The sequence below is a fragment of the Zalophus californianus genome, chromosome 8, assembly GCF_009762305.2.
Source record: "Zalophus californianus isolate mZalCal1 chromosome 8, mZalCal1.pri.v2, whole genome shotgun sequence".
Classification (NCBI taxonomy): domain Eukaryota; kingdom Metazoa; phylum Chordata; class Mammalia; order Carnivora; family Otariidae; genus Zalophus; species Zalophus californianus.
In genome coordinates this window covers 117,029,021-117,055,610 of record NC_045602.1, presented here as the reverse complement: position 1 = coordinate 117,055,610, position 26,590 = coordinate 117,029,021, and the positions used below count along the sequence as shown (strand labels likewise).

Genomic DNA, 26,590 nt, shown 5'->3' with positions numbered 1-26,590 from the left:
AATTTCTTCCATAGAAAAACAAAACAAACAAACCAAAAAACCCAGCAACATCTAATTCTGACTTAGCACTTACCATGTGCCCAGCACTTTACTTGTTAACCCATTTAATCCTTACAACTACCCATTTCACAAACACGGACACTGGGGTTCAAAGATGCTACAGGACTCACCAAAACCTAGGAGGGGGCAAGCATGTGATTACAGATTCTTAGGGGGGCTTTTTCTCGGGGGGGACCCAGTGCAAGTTCAGACACACAAGATCCCATGTCGCCTCCTGATGCTGATGGTCATATTGATTTCTAGTTAATTTTTTCACAAATCGGGGTCACTCTTCTAAAGGTCTCAGCTTGCTGCAGGGCTTTCACTTCCAATCCCCGCCTCGCGTGAACTGAAAGTTTCATCTGTCCCCGCAGGCTATAAAAACTTCAGCCCATGATGGCCTTAACCCTCGGCCCAGGCCACACCCACTGGGCAATCCCACACTAGATCTTTTAGGCTCTCCTTCATTTTGGCCCTCGGAGAATTCCCTTCTCTCTTGGGAACTCAGATGTTGGTTCCGTTCTGGGTGGTGCGCTTTGCAGGGGGAGATAGCTCAGCTTCTCCAGCTCGTAGCATTTGCAGGACAGGTGTCACTGCCACTGAGTGTGTGATCTTCAGGACGTCATGTCCTTTTCCCTGGGCTTCACAGTCCTCAGTTAAAACATGGAGGAATTGAGCTAGATAATGGATGTGTTTTCTGCCTGCTTTAGCAGTCTAGAAGCCATGAGTTCAACAGTGAATGGATAAGCCGGAATTCTATCTGTCAGCACTGCGGACCATTGCAGCAGAGTGCTGACGGAGAGGCACAGATGCTGAGGGCTCAAGCATCTGCCGCCCTCAGGCCTATAGAAACCTCTTCTGAATTTCAATTCAACAGGCATTAACTGATAACCATCATGTGCCAGGCATCATTTGAGGTTCTAAGGCTCCTAAAATCCCCTTTTTTTTTTTTTAAGATTTTATTTATTTGAGAGAGAGTGAGCTCAAGCAGCAGGGAGGGGCAGAGGGAGAGGGAGAAGCAGACTCCCTGCTGAGCAAGGGGGGACGTGGGGCTCCATCCCGGGACCCTAAGATCATGACCTGAGCCAAAGGCAGATGCTTAACCAACTGAGACACCCGGGTGCCCCAACACTGAAAGGTTTTATGCAGGAGTTTAACATGACCAGATCTGGGTTTTAGCAAGAGCACAATAACAGAAAGGAACTAGTGGGTAGGAGACTGAGGCAGGGGGCCCAGTGGTAAGACCAGGGGTCTAGGCTGGGGGTCCCAAAGTGGGAGTGTAGGGTCATGTCATCTAGTGAGGTGAACAAGATCCACTGGGGTGTGTGAAAAAATATAGGACATCATTTATATTCATCTTTGTCTTATTCTTTTTAAAAAAATTTTTAAAGATTTTATTTATTTATTTGAGAGAGAGAGAGAATGAGAGATAGAGAGCATGAGAGGGAAGAGGGTCAGAGGGAGAAGGAGACCCCCCGCTGAGCAGGGAGGCCGATGTGGGACTCGATCCCGGGACTCCAGGATCATGACCTGAGCCGAAGGCAGTCGCTTAACCAACTGAGCCACCCAGGCGCCCCATCTTTGTCTTATTCTTCTAAAGATCATAGATCATTCTTCTAAAGACATATTTTGATATGTCCATAATGTATATATTAGCACAGCAATATATGTATGTAATAATAATAAATTAACATATGTTATTCATATTTACATATATTCTAGGGGGTATATACTCAAACACTTCTTAGTAATAACAGTGTGAGATCAAAATAGTTTTACAACCACTGGTCCAGTTAACATTTACATTAAAAAATTGGTTTTTTTGACATTATAGAAGTATTCACTCTGGAAAATTTGAAAACCAGGGAAAAGTAAAAAATATTTTGATCGAATCTTTCAAGATATTTTATTTTTTTAATTATAAAAGTAATATCATCATTACCAAACATTTGGAGAATAAAGGAAAAAAGGAACGCCACTATGCTGACAACAACTTTTTTTTAGGGGGGGAGGCAGTGGGGAGGGGCAGAGGGAAAGAGAGGGAGAGAGAGAGAGAGAATCTTAAGCAGACTCCACTCCCAGCACGGAGCCTGACACAGGGCTCGATATCACAACCCTGAGATCATGACCTGAGCTGAAATCAAGAGTCAACACAACCAAGTGAGCCATCCAGGCACACCCTGACAACAGCTTTTAAAAAGTATTTCTTTTTGCCAAACTATGGAGAGTGCCCAAATGTCCATTGACTGATGAATGGATAAAGAAGACGTGGAGCGTATATATGTATGGAATATTAGTCAGCAAAAAGAATGAAATTTTGCCATTTGCAGCGACATGGATGGAACTAGAGTGTATCATGCTAAGTGAAATAAGTCAGTCAGAGAAAGACAAATACCATATGATCTCACTTATCTGTGGAATTTAACAAAGAAAACAGATAAACATATGCAAAGGGGAGAAAAAAGGAGAGAGGGAAACAAACCATAAGAAACTCTTTAACGGTATAGAACAAACTGAGGGTTGATGGAGGGAGGTGGGTGGGGGATGGGCTCCATGGGTGATGGGTATAAAGGAGGACACTTGTTATGATGAATCACTGAATTCTACTCCAGAAGCCAATATTGCATTGTAAGTTAACTAAGTAAAATTTAAACTAAAAAAATAAAGTATTTCTTTTCTTCTATCATTATAAAAGCAATGCACACACACAGCAAAAACAATATGAGAGGAATACATAACAATAACCAGGAAGTACATTTTAGTCTCACCTTCCAGACAGAATGACTCTTACAAATTTTCAACATCACAGATGTCATCACTTTTGCTTATTTCCTTCTAGGTTTTTCTCTTGTGTTCTACAAAGGCATAGCCATAGAATATATACAATTTTGCATCCTTTTCGTGTATCATTATATCACCTATTTTACCCTATTGCTACAGAGCCATTAAACTTACAATTTTCTTAATACAACAGTTATGCTCTATCAAAGAAACACACCACAATTGCTAAACTATGTCCTTAGTGTGACATGTGTGGGTGGTGGTGGTAGTGGTTTTTCTACCATGAATATGGCTGCTATGAACATCTCAGCGCATGTAGCTATTCCCATAATTTAATTACATAAATTCACAGGTAGGCCTTTACTTCAAAAGATATGGCCCTTGCAACATAATTCTAAAATTATTATCAAAAGGACTGAGACAATTTAAGGGATACCAGCAACTACCGGTTTCACCCCCCCCCCCCTTCTCAGCATCAGGTATTAGCACCTTTTTTCTTTCTTTTACTAAAACAATAGGTGAAAATTTGTTTTATTCAGTCTGGTGGGATGTATGCACGTTTCCAGCACTGACCTGGGGTAGTTGACCTTGAACCTGGACAACTTCTCTGTTACCTCACTGTCGATCAGTTCACAAAATTTTTCTTTCCTCACCCGTATCATCTCAGCTCCCAGGCTCACGAGGATCAAGGGCCGCATGTCATGCTCGTTCTCCGGGAGGAGGATCTGGTGAAGGCCCTGGGGAACAGAAAGTTCCAGAAAGTTTGACCTCAGAGACTGTCCACTTATACCAGCAGATTATCTAGACAGGAAAAACGAGGCCCCAGACAGACGGTGAATCCATCTGGGGGTCATTCTGCAAGTGATGGGGAGAAGGTCAGGGCTCCTTCGGCTACATGACATCAAAGGCCTCTGGCTGCTGGGATTAGAAGAGCCTGTAAGGAAGGCACTTCGTCTGTGTCCTACCTCCATGCAGGCTTTCCAACAATCACACTCTTCAGCTTTTCACAAGGTTTCCCCCATGTCCAATCTCAACTCTTGTGCCAAGCCATTTTTCTCTTCCTCATGCAGTGACAGAATTCCAACAACGAGTCTTCCTCTTCTAAATCTTCCCTTCCGCAGCCACCACACCCTCCCTCATCCTCTCTGCAGGTCTCTACTCACATGTCCTCACTGGGCCTCAGTTACCTTCTCTGTCCCTCACAGACCTTGGGGGTTCACTGGCCTCCTCTCGGCAGCTCTGTTACACCTCTGGCTCCCTGACCGTGATGATGATATGACAGCAATATTTACTGAGCATTCGCTACATCCCAGGCCCTCTTGCTGCTGCCGTGGGTACTAACTCATTTGACACCCTCACAGTCCCCCATGAGGTGGGTCCTATTGTTATCCTCATTTTACAAAGGATGCTGCTGAGATTGAGAAACTTGTCCAACATCACACGGCATGGAAGCAATAAAGCTAGCATTTGAGCCCAGGGGATCTGTCTTCAGAGTCCATGCTTTTAACCACTATACTCTGAGGAAACTGAGGCACAAAGAGGTTAAGTAACTTGCCCAAGGACAGAAAGAGGTGGAGGCAGGATTTGAACCCAGTGATCTGTTCAGGGCCCCACTGAGGGCAGCACTGTTGGCAGGTACCCTCATCCACCTGCAACCAATCCCACACACACCAGCTAGTCAGGGCCCTTTTCTGCCTAAGCCCTTCAAATACCTTCCCACAGCACGCAGGGTAAAAGAAAACTCCTCATTGTGGCCCCAAGGCCTGGGCTATCTCACCTTTGCCTGGCTCTCCAGCCCGGCCTCATGTCACCCTACCTTGTTTACTCTGTTCCAGCCATGCTACCCTCCCTTCCAGTCCCCTTGACACACCAAGCTCCTTCTGGCCTCAGGTTTTGAGCTTACTCTTCCTTGGTCTGCAACACACTTCCCCCAGGTCGTCCCCAGCTTGTTCTTTTCCCCATTCAGGTCTCAGCTTAAACATCACCTCCTCGGAGCTGGCTTCCTTGATTGTTCCACTTAAGAAGCCTGCCCCACAATCCAGCTTTCTCTTCCATTCCCAACAGCAGTTTGCACTATTTTGTGTGTTTGCTAATTTATCTGTTTATTGTCTGTCCCCAGACTAGATCATAAGCCTATGAGGGCTGGAAGAATGTCAGTTTACTTGCCCACACTGGCATTTTGGGCCATGCTCAAGAACTATCTGCTGAATGAATACTCAAATGGGGTAACAGAACATTCGAATTAGCAGCTCACCCAGCTGAATTTCCTCATTTTCTGATGAGGACACAGATTCAGAGAGGTCAAGTGATTTGCCCAAGGCCACACAGCTGTCTAATTAGAAGCAAAATGAAGATAAGGACCCCCTGACCTTGACCCCAATCTGTCATATCCCTTCTGCCCTGCCCATGGCTCCGGCTTGCCCAATCTGGGTTTGCCCGGTCTGCCTGTTCCCTGGAGAAGCTGGTTCCCCTACACCTCCTGGCTCAAAACAAAGGCTCTACTCCAGGCCCCAACCTCTATGTTTCCAAGACTGACCCAGCTTCACACTCCTGCTGCCCACGTTAGGCAAATGTGATCTACATGAATACAGGCACATCTGTCACCATTCACTCTCCGACAAATGAAGTCAGGGAGAACAGAGTCTTACCAAAGACACATTAGGGAGACATCCACAGGCATTTTCATCAAGAGTCATGCTAACACATATTTGGGGGGGGGGGGCTTCTCTGTGCTGGGCCCTGTGTGACGAACGAGGCAGCAGGTCTTTGTTCCGAGCCCTCACCCAAAGCCTTCTAGGCCTTCCTAGAGAATCAAGGCCAAGGCCCCTATTCCAGCACGGCAGGTCCTTGACAACACGGGCCCTGCTGCTCTCGTGCCATATTGCCCCATCTGCACTGCTGTCACTATCTGCCCAACCAGACGACGCCGTTCCGCCCTCTGGTGCCCTCATTCGGCTTGGGGTGCCCAGCATCCCCAGCTGCTCTGCCTGGAGGTGTGAGGTTCATTCACAGGCCAGGGACTGGCCTCAGGAGCCCCGTGTTCAGTTCTGAGTGCCTTACCTGGAAGCACTAACTGCCCTGAAGGAATGGAGGATGTTCTGACCAAATGAGAAAATAATTAACGGGGCACTGGCACTGTGCCCGGCTCCCGAAATGTTGAATGAAAAACAAAGTGGCATTCTTTAAATATCTAAGGGGCCATCATGTGGCTAGGAAGCTGATTTCTTCTGTTTTGTTCTTGGGGTGGTGGGGGGAGGTTGGGGGAGGAGCTAATTAAAACTTAAAGGAGGCAGAGTTTTGCTGAAAAAAAGGAAGAGCTTCCTAAGAGCTTGGAAATATTCCATCAGCCTTGAGGGAGGGCTGTGCCAGGGGCTGGGGCTCCCACCCAGTACTGGCTGGCCTTCCTACCTCTGGACTCCCAGTCCCGTGGGGCGGGAGCATTAAGAGCCCACCACAGCGGGGGGTGACAGGCATGTGAGGGGGACCCTGGAGATGCTGTAACTGAGGAACAGTGGTGAGGGCACGGCGAGGGAGCACCTCTCTGGACTATGACGACCACATACTAGATGATGACCACACATGGGGCTTCCGAAGACAGCCCCTCCCCAGGGAAGGTGGAAGCCCACCTGCTGCCCAGCTCCCACAATGATGAACTCATGGCCAAACTTGTTTCATTCATGCATTCCCCACCCCTCCAACTATTGGATAACTTTTTTTTTTTTTTAAGTAGGCGCCATGCCCAGCATGGAGCCCAACATGGGGCTTGAATTCATGACCCTGAGATCAAGACCTGAGCTGAGATTAAGAGTTGGGCGTTTAACCAACTGAACCATCAGGCACCCCAGATAATTATGTTTTTAATAGACTTTATTTTTTAAAACAATTTTAAACTTAGAAAAACTGAGAAGATAGTACAGAGTTCCCATATAATCCCATACAGTTTCCTCTGTTATTAGCATCTTACATTAGTAGGATACTTTTGCTATGATTAAAGAACCAATATCAATATATTATTATTATTGTTAACTCAGGTCAAGGAGTTATTTAGATTTCCTCTTTTAGCCTAACGTCCTTTTCCTGTTCCATGATCCTATCCAAAACACATATTCATTTATTCTCTTATCTCCTTAGGCTCCTCTTGGCTGGGCAGTTTCTCAGACTGACCTTGTTTATGATGACGCTGATAGCTATTTAGGAGTACTGATCAGGAATTTTGAATGACACCCAGTGATTTGGTCCCATGATTAGACTGGGGTTATGGATTATTGGGAAGAGAACCACGGAGGTAAAGTGTCATTCTCATCACATCATACCCCATTTCATCATATTAAGAGACATACTATCAACACACTTTAACTGCAGCTGTTGGCCTTGATCACCTGGCTACAGTGGGGTTTCTCAGGTTCCTCCACCGTAAAGTTACTCTTTTCCCCCCCTTTCCGTACTGTACTCTTTAGAAGGAAGTCACTATGTACAGCCCGCACCTAAGGAGCGGGGTTTATACATCCTCTCCTTTAGGATGTATGTAAATTATCTGGAATTCTTCTGTCTCTTGTCTCTTCTCCCCTATTTATTAATTTGTTCATTATTTATTCATTATACAGTATGTTCTCAGAGATGTTTACTATATACTTTCAGTTATAATCGAATACTATTTTATTTTGTTGCTCAAATTGTTCAAATTGTTCTAGCTTTAGCTACTGGGAGCTCTTTCAGTTGGCACCTGTGTCCCTTTGATATGCCTGCCTCCATCAATGTAGGGTTTTTTCCCCCAATACTTCCTTACTCCACGGCACTACAAAATGCTCCAGGCTCATCTTGTCTATTCCCTGCCCTAGACCTAGAATCGATCATTTTTCAAGAAGCCCTTGTTTCTCTTATTGAAGAATGGTATTAGAAATCAAGATCCAGAGGAGCCCGGGTGGCTCAGTTGGTTAACCATCTGCCTTCAGCTCAGGTCGTGATCCCAGCGTCCTGGGATTGAGCCCCACATCGGGCTCCCTGCTCAGTAGAGTCTGCTTCTCCCTCTCCCTCTCCCCCTGCTTGTGCTCTCTCTCTCTGTGTGTGTGTGTGTCAAATAAATAAATAAATAAATAAAAATTTTAAAATAAGAAACCAAGATCCAGGTGCTAGGTTTGCTCATTGCTACTGGAGTGTCTTTTCTTTTAGACCCTGTCAGTTGACAGAGCAAAAGATATATGTTGAGACACATATCTCTAAATATCTCCATGTGTAACCATCTGTATTTATATCAAGCTAAAAAGGAGTTCATACAGATGTCTTCAACGAATCCATTACCACATGGATCATTCTAGCCTCCTCCTTGCTTATCTGCAAATTTCTACTCCAATGATGAGAAACCTGGCTGCCGTCATCTGCCATTCAATAACTGAATTGATCCACTTCAGTACACGTGTATTGCAGTATCAGAACTGTCGAGCATACACCCATGGGTAACGATGTTATCAGCTAGAGTACAGTGCTCATGTGCAGTTCCTTCGGCTTTCAGTCTCAGGGACCCCAGCTGCCTCCAGCGTTAGAGGGTCTCCCACCCTCTTCACTGAGATCGTTTCATATATTTGTAGTATCATTAGATGCTCTTGTCATAGTCTGCATTCCCTCCTGGGATCCCCTGCCTCCTAAATGACTCTTTTTTTTTTTTTTTACAAATTGCATACATTAAGGTTCATTCTTTGTGCTATGACGTTCTGTGAGGGCGCCTGGGTGGCTCAGTTGGTTAAGCGACTGCCTTCAGCTCAGGTCATGATCCTGGAGTCCCGGGATCGAGTCCTGCATCGGGCTCCCTGCTCCGCAGGGAGTCTGCTTCTCCCTCTGACCCTCCCCCCTCTCATGCTCTATCTCATTCTCTCTCTCAAATAAATAAAATCTTAAAAAAAGATTTTATTTATTTATTATTTTTATTTAAATAAAATAAAGATTTATTTTATTTATTATACTTATTTAATTTAATAAATTATTTATTTAATTATTTAGATTTATTTATTTCTTTGAGAGAGAGAGCCTGCATGCAAGCATGGGGGAGGGGCAGAGGGAGAGGGAGAAGCAGACTCCCCGCTGAGCAGGGAGCCTGATGTGGGGCTTGATCCCAAGACCCTGAGACCATGACCTGAGTGGAAGGCAGGTGCTTAACTGACTGAGCCACCCAGAGGCCCCATGAATTCTTTCATTATAATTAACAGTTTTCTGCATGTGGATCCTGAACATACATTGTTAGATTTATACCTAAGCATTTCATTTTTGGTGCTATTGTAAATGGTATTGTGTTTTTATTTCAAATTCCAATGTTCATTGCCTTATACCCTGTGATCTTGCTATAATAATTTATTCACTTCAGGAGGGTTTTGTTTTGTTTTGTTTTTTGATTCTTTGAAGTTGTCTACATAGACAATCAAACAACTGCAAACAAGACAGCTTTATTTCTTTCTTCCCAAATGTTTTATTTCCTTTTCTTGTCTTAAGGCACTAGCGAGGTCTTCTAGCACAATGTTGAATAAGGGTAGTGAGAGGGTACATCCTTGCCTTGTTCCTGGATTATTTTAAAGCAAGTCCCAGACGTCATATCATTTTATCTGTATTTTGATATGTATCTCCTAAATATAAGGACTCTTTAAAAAACATAACCATGGTACTGTTATCATATCTTTAAAAATCAACAATATTCCTTAATATTACCATATATAGAGTGGGATGTTTTTAAACCTTTCCTGTTATTACTTAACACTCCCAGCCTGCCATGTTACACACTCTATCATGAACAAGGCTCTCTGCACACTCACCACAGTTTCTCCTTCCTCCACAGTGTGGATCTTGATGTAGGCGCCCACTGCAGCCTCTTCAGGGAGATCACCATACTTGGTACTGATCATGGAACATTCAAGTGAATGAGGATTCCTGGATCTGAAATTTGACAGCTTGTTAAAGAGAACTCATTTGTCACATAGCCAGTTCCTGAGGCCCTGAACAGTCAGCCCCCACTCTGCTGTACAGTGAGACCTCACCTCCCTGGAGAACTTACACTGCCCCCCAGAAAGTGAGAAAACTCAAATCAAGCTCTGGAAGAGATCATGTCAGGAACTGGAGAAGTTTAATAGCAGGGAGGCTAGCAGAGAAAGAGATAGGACCCCCCCTTTAAACACTTGAAGGCTGTTATGTGGAAGAAGGGGCTGATGATCTCATGCAGCTGAGCCAGACCGGATGGATGAGAAGTCCAGGCTGGCTAAGAGATGCTCAACCTCTAAGTCAGAGCTGTCCGATAATGGAACAGACTGCTTTGAGCTAGAGTAAGCTCTGTGCCCCTGGGGACACAGCAGAGGTTGGGGCTCTCCTTGGCAGAAAAGCAGAGAAGAAATGGCTTTGTTTGTTTATTTGTTTAAAAGACAGGTTTCCTTGGGCAGCCTGTAGATTCTGTACTTTGTTCATGTTGGAATTAATTTTACACAGGTGATCTTGTGCTTTCTTTGGTCTCAGGAGAGGTAGAAGGAAGAGACAGGCTATGCTATCTGGATTAGAGGCAGGGAAAAAATTATTTATTAGCTGAGAATATAGCTGATATATTCACCCAACTCATAAACTCACCCAACACATAAACAAGGCAGCCTACAATTCTCACCCCCCAGGACATGCCCAGCATGGTCTTTATCTTTCATTTCTGGGTCCAACCTGTCTCTTCTTCCTTACAGCAGAGAACCTGGGTCTATTCCATCCCTACCTTCAGAAGAACTGGGACTGGACTTCAAGCACTGGATCCCTTGGAAAGAATACCCATCAGAGGGAATAACAACTCAGAAGTCATGGGATGCTCCTTATGGAGGCCAGCAGGCTAGAAATGTTAATAGGCAAAGGACTTGAGTGCAGTGGTACTTCGGGCAACATGGAGATTGTGACACTGATGTATCATTGTGATATTTATTTATTTATTTATTTAAGAGAGAAAGAGAGCATGAGCTGGGTGAGGGGCAGAGGGAGAGCAGACTCCCCGCTGAGCAGGAAGCCCAATACGGGACTCGATCCCAGGACTCCAGGATCATGACCTGAGCCAAAGGTGGACACTTAAACAACTGAGCCACCCAGGCGGTCCTCATTGTGATATTTTAGTTTTACACTTAATGGGAGGGGGGAAGAGGTGTTATGTTGCTCTGGGTCCAGCCCTGAGCTGCCTTTAGGCAGGTACAGTTGAGTGTCCTTTCCTGCTCCTCAGCCTCTCTGGGTTGAGGCAAAAGGGCAGCCCTCAATGTGCATTCTCATTCCAGCTGTGACAGTCATACCAAATAAAAAGACTGAGCACTAATAAGCTGCTTAGGTTTGAATCCTGGCTTTGCCGCTTCCTACCTGTATGACCTCAAACAAGGAACTTAATCTCTCTCTGTAGCTTGGTTTTCTCACTTGAAAATGGGACTGATAACAGTACTTACCTCATAGAACTCCTGTGAGGATTAAATTAGATAATCCAGGACCAGGAATAGAGTATTCCACAAGTGTTAGCTATAACTACCATTATCTCATTTAATTGCTGGCTTACGACAACACCAAGACTTAACTCCTATTATCTACAGACAAGGGAACTACGGCTTAGAGAGGTCAAGTCCCTGGTGCAAGGACACAGAGCTAAAATAAGTGACCAAGCCAGGACTTGAACCTGGGTTGAACTGACTCCAAAGCCCAGGCTCTTATCTCCTGCCTCCTTTAGATGGGTAGAATTTTCTGAAGAGGCTCAGAGTCAAAAAGATCCAGTGACAGAGTATCAGAGCCAGAAGATCTGCCCCTCCTTCTTCAAATGGATTCCCTGAGAAAGGAAGTAGCTGACGAGCTAAAATGGTTCTGTGGGTTACAGGCAGAGAATGCTGCTCCTGGGTCTCAGATCTAGGACTTCTCGAGTTTGCCCTCTGTCTATACCCCAACCTTTGGGGTCGAGCTGTGCCTGCTACCTCTGCCCCCTCCCCAGTATCCCTGACATTCTGTCCTTTCAAGTTATATCTCCCTTTTCAACCAGAATCTGAACCCTTCTATCTGCCAAGAGCTAAGCTTACTTGATCTTCGGGCCCAACATTTTTGGAAGAGTATTCCCTGAGGTGTTAATCCTCCTACTGAAGCCGGTCCCCTTTGGCTCCCAGGAGTTCTGGAGGTGCTTAAGTTTCAGAAAGCTAAAGTCCTGTACAGGATATGATTTGATCTGAAATTCCTTAAATCTCTCCACAGGAGAAGGTTCTGTTAGAGAAAGCACAGAAAAACACATTAATGGGTCTTTTGAGGTCTGTGCTGATGATGAAAGGTATACCCTACTCACCTGCCTGGCCAGTCTGACCTATGGGGAAATAAAGGAAAATAGAAAACACTGTGTTTTCCATGTATTGTCCCTCTGCTCTGGAGCAGAGCCTTCACATATGTTACATCCATGTAAGTGTCACTGGCTCCATTTAAGAAATCAAATGAGCAGCAGAGTTTAAGTCACCCAGGAAAGGGCTGAAGCTTGGATTTAACACAAGTCTACCTGATTTAAAGCTCATGACTTTCCACTAACAGATGATATTCATCTGGGATTGGGGACGGAGGCAGCAGTAAGAGATAAAGGAGTGATGAGCAATAGAACCTTGGACGAGGTAATTTCCTGGAGCCCTCATAGGATTATTATAAGAATTACAGATTAAGGGGCACCTGGGTGGCTCAGTCAGTTAAGCCCCTGACTCTTGATTTCAGCTCAGGTCATGATCTCAAGGTCCTGGGATCAAGCCACACATCGGATTCCGCACTCAGCACGGAATCTGCTTAAGACTGTCTCTCCCTCTCCCTTGGCCCCTCCCCTCTGTGGGTGCATGTTCTCTCTCTGTCTCTCATAAATAAATAAATCTTTTTTAAAAATAGATCTCCAGTGTTAGAATCAACTATTAAAATTAATGTTAATCCAAATCCAAAATCTATAAAGAGTAAGCCTAAATTAACACAGCACATATAAAAAGCCCCAAGTAAACATTTTTGGAAGACTTTTTGGTCAATATCTACCATTATTTTAAATGTGCATGACCAGTATGCACTGGATTGATTACTTGATTCAGTAATTCTAAGAATTTATCCAATGTTTCCTTGTACAAGTATACAAAGATAAACACATCATGAAATTTACCACAGCAGGGTAATAGTGAAAAATTGGAAATAACCCAAAATATCTGCAAAAGGTCATTGCTTTAGAGCTAATTATGGTATATACATACAGTAGGATAAAACTCAGCTACTAAGAAACACAGATCTAAAAAAAGAAAGAAAAAGAAACATAGATCTATACTTCTGCTTCCAGCCAAATGGACTAACAGGGACTAGACTTACCCTCCCACCTAGAACTACTAAAAAAACTGAGATAAATGTATGAGGCACTGGGCATCAGGCCATGAAGAACAATCATCCCCGCAAGATAGAAAACAAATGGGGTAAGCCCTACTATTGCCCCAGCTTACTGCCTGGAGGTTTTCTGAGCCATGTTGCAGGGAGAGGGAACACAGGGGGAGCCCAGAACATCACTAATCATAGGGAAATACAAATCAAAACTACAATAAGATGCCACCTCCTATCCATTAGGATGAATATCATGTTTAAAAACCAAACAGAATATAACAAGCACTGGTGAGGATGTGGAAAGATTGGAACATTTGTGCACTGTTGGTGGGAATGTAAAATGGTACAGACCCTATGGAAAATGGTATGGCAATTTCCTAAAAAAATAAAAAATATAATTACCATATGATCCAGTAATATATACCCACTTCTGGGTATGTATTCCAAAGAAAACTGGGTCTCAAAGAGATAACTATACACCCATGCCCATAGTAGTCACTATAGCTAAAATGTGGAAGTTCTCAAGAGTCCATCGATGGATGAATGGATAAACAAAATGTGATATGTACATACAATGGAATATTATTCAGCCTTCAAAAGGAAGGAAATTCTGACACACGCTACAATATGATGAACCTTGAGGACATTATGCAAAGTGAAATAAGCCAATCCCAAAAAGACAAATACTGTATGCTTCCAATAATATGACGTAGAGTAGTCAAAATCATAAAGATAGACAGTGGCGTGGTGGTTGCCAGAGGCTAGGGGGAGGAGGAAATGGCTAGTTACTGTTTAATAGGGATACAGTTTCCATTTTACAAAATGAAAAAAAAGATTAGGAAATGGATGGTGTTGATGGCTGTCCAATATTATGAATATATTTAATACCACTGAACTGTGGGTATAAAAATGGTTAAGATAGTAAATTTTATGCTATGTGTATTTTGCCACAATGAAAAAAAATTGGGTAAAAAATACAGGATGCAGCTTTTTCTTTGGTGGCTTGGCAGCGGAAAAGAGAGAAAAAAGAATTGACATGAGAAGAGAAGGGATATTTCCTGTGCACCTGAGTATAGGCCTGTACACACACAAGCTGATGCAGCCCCCCTTGTAACCTGTGGGATAAAGATAACAAACATCTACCATAGACTGATGCATCCAGTTAGGGTTCTGAGCTTTATATATTCATTTGCTTCATTTCATAACAAGTCCATGAGGTAGGGACTATCTGAGGGAACTGATGGCACGGGGACACGGTCACTTGCCCAGTATCACACAGCTAGTAAGAGAGGGACCCTGGATTCAAAACACAAGCAGTTTGGCTCCGGGGCCTGTGCTCCTAGCCACTACACTACTGTGACAAACCAGACCCAGAGGCTTTAAGTACTCAGTGAGTCATCCAGCTAACCAGGGAGATTCAAACCCAGCTCTGTCAAGCTCCAGGCTCCTTTCCACCCCTCTCCCCAGGAGCACCTGACACAAAGGGAAAGCCTAAAAAGGAAGAGCCGGAGGGTGGGCAGGAGCCTCAGCCAGTGGGGCCATGTGGGCCACGTTTCCACAGCTGCGAAAAGAGGGGATCAAACCAGACATCCTGCTGGGCCTTTCTAGCGCTAGACGTCTAAGATTCTATGGGCTGGGAACTGGAAGCCACAGGGCCCAGGCGCCCCCTACTGTGCGCGGCTGCCGGTTACCATTGAGGTGGGTCTTCAGAGGTCTGTTGTCTATCAGCTCCAGATGCTGCCAGATCCACTTGTAGTAGAAAGGCGAGGTCCTGAGGTCTATCAGACGCAGCACTTCACAGCTGCCCTGGAAACATCAAGGGACACAAACAAAAAGGCTAACCCCTGAGGCTCAGGGCAGGCCAGGCTTTGAAGTTAAGCTCTACTGCATCTTACCCCAGTTTACTTGGCTTAATGCAAGTGGTTTCAGGTTTTGTTTGTTTTTTTTTTAACACAAATGTTATCTATTCATCACAAGCTCAAACAGCTAAATAAGCATGAGAACTAAATAAATGTTGGCATTGGGGGAAAAAAATCACCATGGAGAATGTTACTGGGACAACTGGTGAAATTGACTATGGACTGTAGATTATATGTTACATCAATGTTAAATTCCCTGATTTGGATAATTATTCTGCAGTTAATTTCTGACTTTAGAAAAAAATCACTTAAGTATATAGGGGTAAGTGAGTATAATGAATGATATTTAACTCTCAAATGATTCAGGCAGGGAAATATATATAGGAGCAAATGTGGCAAAATGTCAATAATCGGTGAATCTGGATCAAGGTTATACAGGAGTTCTTTGTACTGTTCTTGCAACTTTTCTATAAATTTAAAAACATTCCAAAATTAAAAGTCTAAAAGATACTCAAACCAAACAGAAGGACATAAAGTTAAAACTATTTTATCCTAACACCCAGAAATAACAAGGAGTAGCAGTTTGGTGACTATTATATCAAACTTTTCTCTGTAAACACATAACATAGACAATTTTTCATAAATGAGTCCTTTTCTGTAAAACAGATTCTTGTGACCTCTTTTTTAAAAACTCAATAATACAAGGACACCTGGGTGCCTCGGTCAGTTAAGCGTCTGCCTTCAGCTCAGGTCATGATCCCAGGGTTCTAGGATCAAGTCCCAAATCGGGCTCCTTGCTCAGCGGGGAGTTTGCTTCCCTCCTCCCCCTCCCCCTGCTCATGCTCTCCCTCTCTCTGATAAATAAAATCTTTAAAAAATAAAAGTGAAAAAATAAAACTCAATAATACATCAACGGCATCATTTCACGCCAAGTAACATTGTTCTACATTATTGTTTTTAATGACTGCATATTATTCTATGTATGCCGTAACTAGTTGATCAAAAGAAGTCAGACACAGAGCACATTCTGTGTGATTCCATTTATATGAAGTGCAAGAATAGGCAAAAGTAATCTAACAAAGTCAGAAGAGTGGCTCTCTTTGGTTTGGGGGGGTGAATTTTGTCTGGGAGAGGGAACAAGGGAGCCTTCTGGGGTGCTAGAAATGATCTCTACCTTGATTTGGGTGATGCTTACACAGGTGTATACCTATGTAACAATTCACGAAGCTGTAAATTTTAGATCTGAGTTCTTTACTGCACACATGTTACACCCCAAGAAAATATTTTTGAAGATTAATATTCAGTTGTTTCTAATTTGTCATTATTATATGTATATAACTCTGATTTTGTTCAGGACAACAAAACCCCATTTACAAAACTCACCACCTTCCCAAACTCTCCTGCAGTGGGGGTGGCAGTGACCCACTTCCAGCTCATGACATATAACTGGAAGACTGATGGATAAAACCCCCAGGAAAAATATGGTTGTCCTTCCCCTTTACCTCTGCCTGAAACTCAGATGTGATGGCCAGAGGTGGAACAGTCATGTTGTGACCACTAGGATGAAAGCTATAAGCTGTGGATGATGAGGGGAGAAGCTAGAAGGAGACTGGGGTCTTGAAGACTTCCTCCAACAGCTTTCTAGCCCTGGATTGCTTAATTCTAGGCTCTCTACTGCAAGACAAAAATTACTATTCACTGAGCCACTGCAGTTGGGTTTCTATGACAGCAACTTTAAGTGATAATCTTGTCACACGTCTTAATGCCTAGAGTGGTCATTAAGGCAGTTCACAAATATTCAAGTTCTCCCCCCGCCCAAGCATAAGGCAGGATTGTATTTTCCCTTTGAATCAGATGTGGCCTTCTTACTTGCTTTGGCCACTTTCCTTAGCAAAGTGACTTCTGATCATCTGAGTGGGAACTTTAAAAGCCAGTGTTTGATTCTCAACGTTCCCTTCCCCTGTCATATTGACCATGGAAGCATAGGTGACGATAGTTTCCAGTGGCCTGGGTCCCCTGAGGGACCATGAAAAGCAAGGCCTCCTGCTGATCTGCTGTGATCAAGTAGTGGCACGAAGGAATGCATCTTTGTTAGTTAATCCACTGAGATTTGAGGATTGCTTATAATTGCAGTATTTTTTTAAAGATTTTATTTATTTATCTGACAGAGACACAGCGAGAGAGGGAACACAAGCAGGTGGAGCGGGAGAGGGAGAAGCAGGCTTCCCGCCGAGCAGGGAGCCCCACGCGGGGCTCGATCCTAGGACCCTGGGATCATGACCTGAGCCGAAGGCAGATGCTTAACGACTGGGCCACCCAGGCACCCCTATAATTGCAGTATTTAACCTAGTTTATCCTAATATAATACCCATGTTTGACTATCCCCTTGGGATTGTTTGCTACAGGTATGTATGTTTTCAATTTCAATACACATTGCCCAGCTGCCTTCCAGAAATGTTAGCTTACGCTCTCTCCAGCAGTGCATAACAGAGCCTGTTATATCTTTGTGTTACATTGAAAACCGAGCTTTCACAATTCTTTTAATCTTTCCTAATCTGATAGGAAAGAAAGATATGCCACTTTTTCTTATTTATTTTGTATCTTTATAAAATCTTACCCTTTTTTAGTAGGAACTATAAGAGACATGTTATAGTTAAGGTTCAAGACCATTTACTGTTGAAGAGGAAGGAGAAGGGATCAAACATTTAATAAGCCCTTATTCTATGCCAGGTGTTGGGCTTGGAGGGTTAGTCAACATTCATGCAACATTTATCAACAAGGAACCTGGTGCCAGAGGAACACAGGTGAACATTTTCCTCTCAGAAAATCTCTCGTGGGTCTTTAATCCCATCTGCATCTCTGTAGAAAACAATTTCACCATGGGCCCCTAAATGATAAATTGTTCGAAATGAGTTGATTGTGGGTATTAACTATGTTTTCTACGCCACCAGGAAATTGCCTTCCCTAACTTTCCCGGGTCCCCAGGACACCCAGGACACCCAAGCCACTCGCTGCTGATATCGCCCCCTAGTGGCCACATCCGTGAACTACAGGAGCCGGGATGACCCAGGCTCTTTTTTTTTTTATTTTAAGATTTTATTTATTTATTTGACTGAGAGAGGGCGCACGAGCGGGAGGAGCAGCAGAGCGAGAGGGAGAAGCAGGATCCCCGCAGAGCGGGCGGAGCCCGATGTGGGACTCGATCCCAGAGCCCCGGCATCATGCCCTGAACTGAAGGCAGTTGCTTAACCAGCTGAGCCACCCAGGCGCCCAAAGACCCAGTCTCCTTAGATAAATACTCCCAATAGCCAGCCTGGTGGGAAATAAAAATGGGAGAAAAAAGCAGTCCCTTTAAAAGGGGCAGGTGCTCTTCAACTCCAGCCAGAGGGAGCTGCATCACAATACAGCCTGGTGTTGTCTGATCCTCTGAATATTCAAAAGAAGCCAGAAATCCAAAATTTTATTTACAATCTTCACAATAACGATTAAATCAGTTTTCAATAAAACACTGTAAAGGACAAATCCAACTCACCTACTAGCCAGAATGCCCCTCCACACACACACCTGCTGTCACTTTGTGACATTGTATTATTTTTCTCAGAAAGAACTTCAAGGGCGCCTGCCTTAGATTCACCAGCTGTGCTTATTCAAATGCAGATTGCCGGAGTTAATGAACGAGACTCTGGGGTGAGGCAGAAATTTGCCTTTTTAAGAAGCCCCCTAAAGTGTTCTTTATGCTTACTCACATCTGAAAAACTCTTCCTTTAAATCAGAGTTCTCCAATTTTTGTACACATCAGAATCACCTGGAAGGCTTATCAAAACAGTTTTGGATGTTGAACAGCTCTTGCGTAGGCCTGAGAATCTGTACTTTTAGTGAGTTCCCAGGTGAAACGGATTGATGCTGCTGATCCAGCAACAACACTCAGAACCACTGAATTCGAGGATGAATATGAACTGAGTAAGTCTGTGCTAGACTCATCCTTACAGACTTTATGAGGTAAGTAGTCCCACTTCGCCGACAAAGAAGTGGAGGCTAAAACAGACTGAGAACTTCCTGCTGGTCAAGGTGTAATCCTGCTGATTAAAGCAAGTCTTGAATTTTGATCCCTCACCACCCCTGCCCCCAGTCTTCCCTGGCTATATAGTATAGGCTAGGCTCTCCCCGCTCTCCTCACATGGCCATCAGGATTCTCCAAACTTGCCACACTATTCCCGGTGGCTGCCAAGGGCCTCATCCTCATCTGCACCATCCTCGGGCTCAGATCCTGTGCATCCAGTCCCTTAGAGGGTAGAGGCTGGAAGCCAGATATTCCCAAACATCTCCCAAACCGCTTGGCAGCTAAGGAGGTGATTTGGGTTCCCCTGCCCGGATGCACTTGGGCAAGGTCAGGTTTTGGATGGCAGGACCTCCAGTGTGCTCGTGGAAGCAGTGGCTAGAGATGTGGCTTCCTGAACTTGGCAGGATCAGGAGCACCCGTGACTGTCCAGTCTGGACTCGGATTTGGAATCATTTGGGAATCACCTTCAGTCTAAGGTCTGTTCCTTCAGGCCTCTCCATCACCTGTAAGTCTGTTAGCCATTCAGCCTCCTCCAATAACTCCCTTTCTGCTTACAGCTAGCTAGTCTTGACTCCCTTCTCTGGGACCGAACCCAAGATAACAGCACAAACACCCACCTGTTAAGTTTAATAATTGGCTCTCTGGGAAAAGGAATACACGTCTATAAATCTTACTCCTACAAAGGGTGTGCTGCACAACAAACAAAACAAACTATACTCTCACTCAAAGTTCCACAGAGACAAGTGATTCTCACAGAATGCTGTTGCGGACTCTGGCTGAGTTCTTATAACCATGGCCAATCTATAGTCACAATTCAACCATGATTGGAGAAATGAAGTTGCATCCAAACCACTCTTTTCCCAATAAATTTAATATTATTAAGTCTGGTTTGTAATCTACTGGCAAACTACTTCTCACCTTTGTATAAACTATATTCATTAACCGAAACCCTCTCTAGCTTTAGCACTATGTATATTGGAACTTGGCATGTTTATCAGTGATGTAACTCCTATGATGAATCTATGATGAATACTGTTTAAATACTGGAAAAACATTTCTGTAATTTTCTTCTCTTTACAATGTGATGGCTACTGACCCAGCCCACTTTTTAAATTTAATCTGCATTATAAACATTTTCTCTATAGCTTTCTTAAGACAATCAGCAAAGCCATATATCAAAACCTGACTCAGAGTGTCTGCTGATTTCCACTGTCCTGCTGGGGCCAATTTTCAGCTACCAATGTGAAGTCATTGCCTGTGGAGGTGGGAAGAGACGTGCACAATTGTACAGTACTTCCACCAGATAGATAAAACAGACATAAATAAACTCCAGAGCACAGATAATAGTAAAATGCAGTAACGTCATGAGGAAATGATGAATTTTCATTATTTGCTATCCTTGTTTTCCATATATTTAATTATAGGTTTATATAATTTAATTTTTAGTAATTACTGTGTTTATTGTCTTGCAAAATTCCCGAAAACTTAATCAGCTCTCATAGGCCAGTAAGAACCAACTCCAGCATATAACCAATCTTGCCCTTCCTTTTGTCTAATGGTCCAACACTTCAAGGCTCAACCCCTCACCTTCTCCAGGAAGCCTTCCTTAAAGCCCCCAGCCTTTGGAGAGGTCTCCCTCCTAAATCCTTGTAAACTTAAAGAGTTTGCACTAATCACTTGGTAGCTAGCCTGGATGACTTTGTCTCTGCTCAGAATCTAGTGGAAGAGAGAGATAAGGAGAGAGAAGCAGTCTTTGCCATTCTCAGATCCCTCCAGAGCATGAACCAAACTTGGCAAAAAATAAACAAATGTCTGGTGGCTTAATAGGAGCAACAGCTACATGGGAGATACTAAAAGTTTGGAGACAGAATCCTGGCTTTGCCACTTACTAGATGGGTGGACTTTCTTAAGGTGTCTTAACTTCAACTTCCTCATCTGTAAATGTGGAATAATAATATCTTCCTGATAGAGCTATAGCAAAGATTTATGGTGAAATTGTACTATGTACACAGTTCACCAAAGCACTGCTTGAAATAGCAAAAGATGGGGGCGACCAATCCATCAATAGGAACTGGTTAGATAAATTCCAGTACAATCATATAGTAAAACACAGCACAAGTGGTAAAAGAAAAAAAAAAAAATAGAGTGGGTTCTTTATGGACTGATACAGAACAATCTACGGAAATACTCTTGAAACAGCAAAGTGCAGAACAGCCTGCGTAGCATGACACCATTTATAAAAACAAGGAAAAAACATACAAACACATTTGCCTTTATATACAAAGAACAGATGCAGGACAGACACAGAAGAAAGTGGTGACAGTGACTGTCCCCAAGGAGAAACACTGGGTGGCAGGGGGAAGAAGTGAGAGGGAGACATTTCTCTTTTGAACCTTTTAAAATTCGAACCATGTGCAAATAAACCAAAACAATTAACAACACTAGTAGAACCCCTGGAACAGGGGCAAAGGGTCTCAAAAACATGGCGGTTCTCACGATGATCATGAAAACTACATTGGGGTTGAGCAGAGTCCACAACAGACAGAAGGGTCGACTCAAATGGCAAATCCCAGCCCCTGAGAAGAGCTTTGGAGTCAGACAGTCCTGAGCTGAACCCGGCTTCTGCCCCTCATCAACTGTGTGACCTTGGACAAGCTGCTTAACCTAGTGCCTCAGTTTTCACCTCTGTCAAATGGGAATAATGGCAGTACCGGCCTGAGCTGGGCTTCTGTGAGGCCGAAATGACACAAAGCACATGGAGCACACAACCTGGGACATGGTTAAGTGCTCAATAAATGTCAGACTCCCTTTTCATTATCAACCAACAGAGAAGTTGGCACAGGACATAAAACAATTCACAAAAGATGAAATTTGGGTAGTAAACAAACATGATGAATCTCACCGGTAATGAGGAAAAATGTAAATTAAATCCTCAATGAGGTAGCAGTTGCTATCTATGAAATTAGGTAAATTTTGAGGGAATGACAGGCAAACCTGGCAGAGGTGTGTGGCGCTGGCAAATGTGCACACTGCTGGAAGCTAGATAAAGTGGATCCTTCTGGACAGCAACTTGTTCCAAAATCCATAAACATGATGATACCAAGCAATTCCGCTTTTGTTTTTTATTCATTTTTGAGAGACAGAGCATGAGCACAAGCAGGGGGAGGGGCAGAGGGAGAAGCTGAGCAGGGAGCCCGATGCAGGACTCCATCCCAGGACCCTGAGATCATGACCTGAGCTAAAGGCAGACGCTTAACCAACTGAGCTACCCAGGCACCCAAGCAATTAATTCCACTTCTGAAAATCTATTCTGAGGCGATAAGTTCATGGGTGATTTCTTCCCTCTTTCCAGAACTATGTTTTATAAAGTGGTCATATCATGTCTATAATTTAAAGATTGTAATTTTATTTTTTTTTAAGATTTTATTTATTTATTTGAGGGAGAGAGAGCACAAGCAGGGGGAGGGATGGGGGAGAGGGAGAAGCAGACTCTTCACTGATCAGGGAGCCCAGTGAGGGACTGGATCCCAGGACCCTGAGATCATGACCTGAGCCAAAGGCAGACGCCTAACGGACTGAGCCACCCAGGCATCCCTAAAGATTACAATTTTAAAAACTGATCTGGCATCATTAAGACTCAAGGGCCAAATGTATAATTTAAATATGTATCTGTATGTAAATAAGCATGTATATGAGCTCAAGGAGTGGGTACCCCTGTGGCCCTCTTTCTAATTAACCGTGTGTCTCAAAGTTCACGGCAACCCTCTGAGGGAGGGAGGCCAAACTGTGTGGTATGCCTTTTACAGCTGGAACATGGACGCTCAGGAAATGAAGTGCTGCAGAACAGGGCTCAGCCCCACCTGTGTGGCCACAGGACATTATGCTAGGCATGCCTTCCCGGCTTCCACCCCCCCATCCAGGGCCTCTCACCTTGCTGACAAACATGATGGAAGATGATTCTACAAAGTCTTTTGAGATCAGCTGTCCGTACGAGAACTTCTCCACCTTCCCCAGGGTTACGAGCTTCCAGAGCTTCTCATCAGACAATGACTCAAACAGATCCATCTTCCTGAGGGGAAAATCCTGTTAGAATTCATCGCCCTCCATCACAGAAGGTGCCCAGCTCTCAGCAATTTCCAGAAAGGGAACATGTCGTCTTGCTCTTGCAAATGGCTGAGGTGGAGGATTTTACTCACCCTCCAGTTGCCTCAGCTGGCCTGTGGCACCCCCTCCAGCACACCCCTCTACTGCTCCTGAGTCCAGTGCTATGCGCCTCTCGCTTCCACTCTGCCCTCCAGGGGCTTCTTCCTGGCTCCTTCCCTCAACCCTGTGCTCACTAGGCTAGTCTCATTCCAAGCAACTCTGAGAGTTCCTCACTTGAACTCACCTGCTCTTCTGCCCCGCATCCCAGCTCTCCTGCCCCTCCCTTTGGTTTGGGCAGCTCACTCCAGCCTCCTCCAGCCTGTTAGCTTCAAAGACTCGGGCCTGTGCCTGATGAATGGGGGACATCTGGACTCCCCTCTTTTTGCCTTTGTTCCCTATGACTGAAGGCCCACCCTGCAGTGCCCACCCCTTCCCCTGAGCTCAGGCGCCACCACTCAGTAGCTTGCCTTCCCTCACATGCAGCCCCACAGGGCTGCTAACAATCGTCTCATATTTTTTCAGCTCCCATAGATCACGGAGCCCAGAACTCTGGTGACTCAGGGCACTGAGCTCCGTCCAGGGCACTAAGGGGGAACAAGGTCGGTGCCATGTCCAAAGGATGAGGGTCTGGAGACACAGGAAGGGAAAGCAGGGTCGCCACAGAGGCAACACCACTGGGCCACACGCTTCCTGGGATCATCTCATTCAAACCTTATAATGATTTGGGAGAGATGAATCATTATCCCCATTTTACAGAGCAGGAGACTCAACTCAGAGAAGGGAGGTGACCCATTTAGGGTCACACAGTTGATAAGCCCAAGAGCTGAGATTGCAGCTCAGCCCCAATTTTCCACTGTGTGAAAACAGGAAGTGCTCCCCCCTGCAGGACTAAGTCCGCCCTTTGCAGGTCCCAGTCCCCTCTTACAGTTCCTACTCTCGCCACTCTCCCTTACCCTACAGGGTAGCCCTCTGCCACCACACTGCTCTAGAGCTGCACAACCCTACAACCTTTATTTTCAGGGCCGGTACAGATACTTCATCTGATTTCCATTCTTTTCCTAAAGGTGAGTAACTCGAAAGGATACAATGCGCCCCTGCATGTGCCTGGCACAATGACAATGTGGGGATTACCATGACGAAAGGGCCACTCTGCCCTCACAACCATAAGTGCTTCCTGCCTGATGGACAAATAAACTGTAAAGGAGGTACTATGTAATCATGAATCACAGTGTGGCTGGGACTTTAAAGAAACATGGGGTGTGATAGAAGCATTGGGGGGGCACTCTCTCTATTCTGGAGTGATGGGGTTGGTTAGTGAGGTGGGGCAGTGAAGCCCAGAGACTTCTGAATTTAACATTCTGGGTACATCACCACCCCGAGGTTTGGTTTCCTTACCTGTCAACTAGACAGAGCAAGAGAAACAATGTCATGGGATTGAATGAGAGAAGTTAAGAGCCCTGGTACAAAGGGCTGAGTACATATTAGCTATTCTATTAGTACCATCCCACAAGGAAGGGATGTGAGCTGAGACCTGAGGGTCTAGTAGGAGTTTGCTAGACGGAGAAGTCAGGTGGGAGGTGTCTCCCATCTCAAGAGCATTCCAGGCAGAGAGCAGGACCTACTGTTTCCTACTGGGCCTACGACAGTTGGGCACCTAATAAACACACAGGGGGAAGATGTTGGCTGATGATGGAGGCACCTAAAAAATTCAAATCGATGCTGAGCGTCCTTTTGGAATTCTTGGTCCAGCTTATTCGCAAGGAAATCTTCTCTGTCGACAACCAGGAGTTCTGTTTCTTCCATACAGACCACAGTGGCCCTCCTTAGTGACGGAGTCAGAACGCCCAATTCCTGTTGGGTAGACACGGGCAAAGGCAAGTAAGAGGCTACTTCTGACTTTCTGCTCGCAGCCTTGCCCACTTTTTCCTGCTTCCATCAGCCCCCAGAAATCCCTACTCCCCAGACTGCAGACTCCCCGGCTGGCCCTGTGCTCCTGCTCATTCCCCATCTCTGGCGGCCCATCCCTTCCTCTTAATATGCTGCCGGTGGAAAAAACAAGCAACAGGCTTGACCAGACCAGAGAGAGGAAGCCGAAGGGGCCTCAATGAGGCGTCACTGCATCTCTGCGGGGGTTATACAGGGAACACATTCCTTAAACATCACAGACCAAGGAGCCAGCCTTGGACACCAGCTGGTCCAGTCAACTGGCCTGTAACAGGAAAGGGTGCTGGGAGCCACAACAGGGCAGTGACTTACCCATAGGAGAAGGCAGGACTGGGCCTGGGTGTTCTAGCTGGAGCCCTGTCGAGCCCCCACGCCTGCCCCCAGCAAAGCAGACCTTGCCCTGCGCTTACCCCAAAACAGTCGCCCTTGTGCAACAATATGGGGTGGGTGTCCAGGAAGGCGCTGCTGCCATCATCATCCTCAGTCACTGCGACGGTGCCCAGGTAGATGAAATAAAAGCTGTTGCCCCTCTGCCCCTTCTTGACAATCACGCGCCTGCGACCAAACCTGAGAAAAGACCAAGGCCAGCAGGTCTGGTAGCAGCAGGGCACTGCTGTGCTCTCTGCTCTGGAGCATGAAGGCACAGACTGGGACAAGAAGGGACCTCACAACAGCCCAGCCCCAGCCCCATCAAGCTCAACATCTTCACTAACATCCCCCTAGTTGCACGCCTCCATCAGACTGAGGCTTCCTGAGAGCAGAACCTTCGTCGATCTGCTTTGGCACACAGGACATGCTCAGTGAACAGCAACTGAGTAAATGAATGACCAAATCCTGGAAGTAATGGCTCAGTAGCTAAATTATGGAGACCAGGATCTAAGTCCTGATTCTGCTGCAAGCTGCATGGCAGTGGGCACTCATATTCTCTCTGACCCTCAGGGTCTCTTGTCTGTAAAATACAGATGAACACGCCTAGAAAAAAATAGATAAATAGTCTTCTAATACCCGAGAGCTCACTACATAATTGGGAACCATTAGGGTAGAGGTGCCCAGGTCCAGAGCAAACTGGGAGTTAGTTCTTAAGCTCCGAGGGGAAAGATTTCTGCACTTCAAATGTAAGTTCAAATTTGACTTCTTTCAATATTCATTTGTTTCCTTCCTTCATTCAATTAGTTAAATAAATACCAACTGTGTCTATCAGGCAGAGCGAGAAAGGACAGATTTTGTCCTGAAAATTATGGTCAAGTACAGGGACTAAATAAGGTTTAAAAATGCTTTAAGAGAGGGAAGCACAGGTGAATTCAGAAGCATGGAGAAAGGGCACTTAACCAGCTTAGGAAAGGCAGAGCAGGCTCCAGGATAATGTCTGGAGTCTCCCAGGTAGACAGAGAGATGGAAGAGTGTTCCAGGCAGAGGGACC

General features: G+C 44.8%; 1 protein-coding gene across 7 annotated transcripts in view; it reads right to left on the bottom strand.

Annotated features, from left to right (window-relative positions):
* CNBD2 (cyclic nucleotide binding domain containing 2) overlaps positions 1-26,590 on the bottom strand; it is a 54,616-nt gene that overhangs the window by 1,705 nt on the left and 26,321 nt on the right. For all 7 annotated transcript variants that reach the window (XM_027623938.1, XM_027623939.1, XM_027623940.1 and 4 more), the window contains 7 exons: positions 25,581-25,737; positions 24,926-25,077; positions 23,014-23,152; positions 14,856-14,970; positions 11,868-12,045; positions 9,618-9,738; positions 3,394-3,557 (listed from right to left, as the gene is read on the bottom strand). In XM_027623938.1, the coding sequence (XP_027479739.1) occupies positions 3,394-3,557; positions 9,618-9,738; positions 11,868-12,045; positions 14,856-14,970; positions 23,014-23,152; positions 24,926-25,077; positions 25,581-25,737 (1,026 nt within the window). The remainder of the gene's footprint in view (positions 1-3,393; positions 3,558-9,617; positions 9,739-11,867; positions 12,046-14,855; positions 14,971-23,013; positions 23,153-24,925; positions 25,078-25,580; positions 25,738-26,590) is intronic.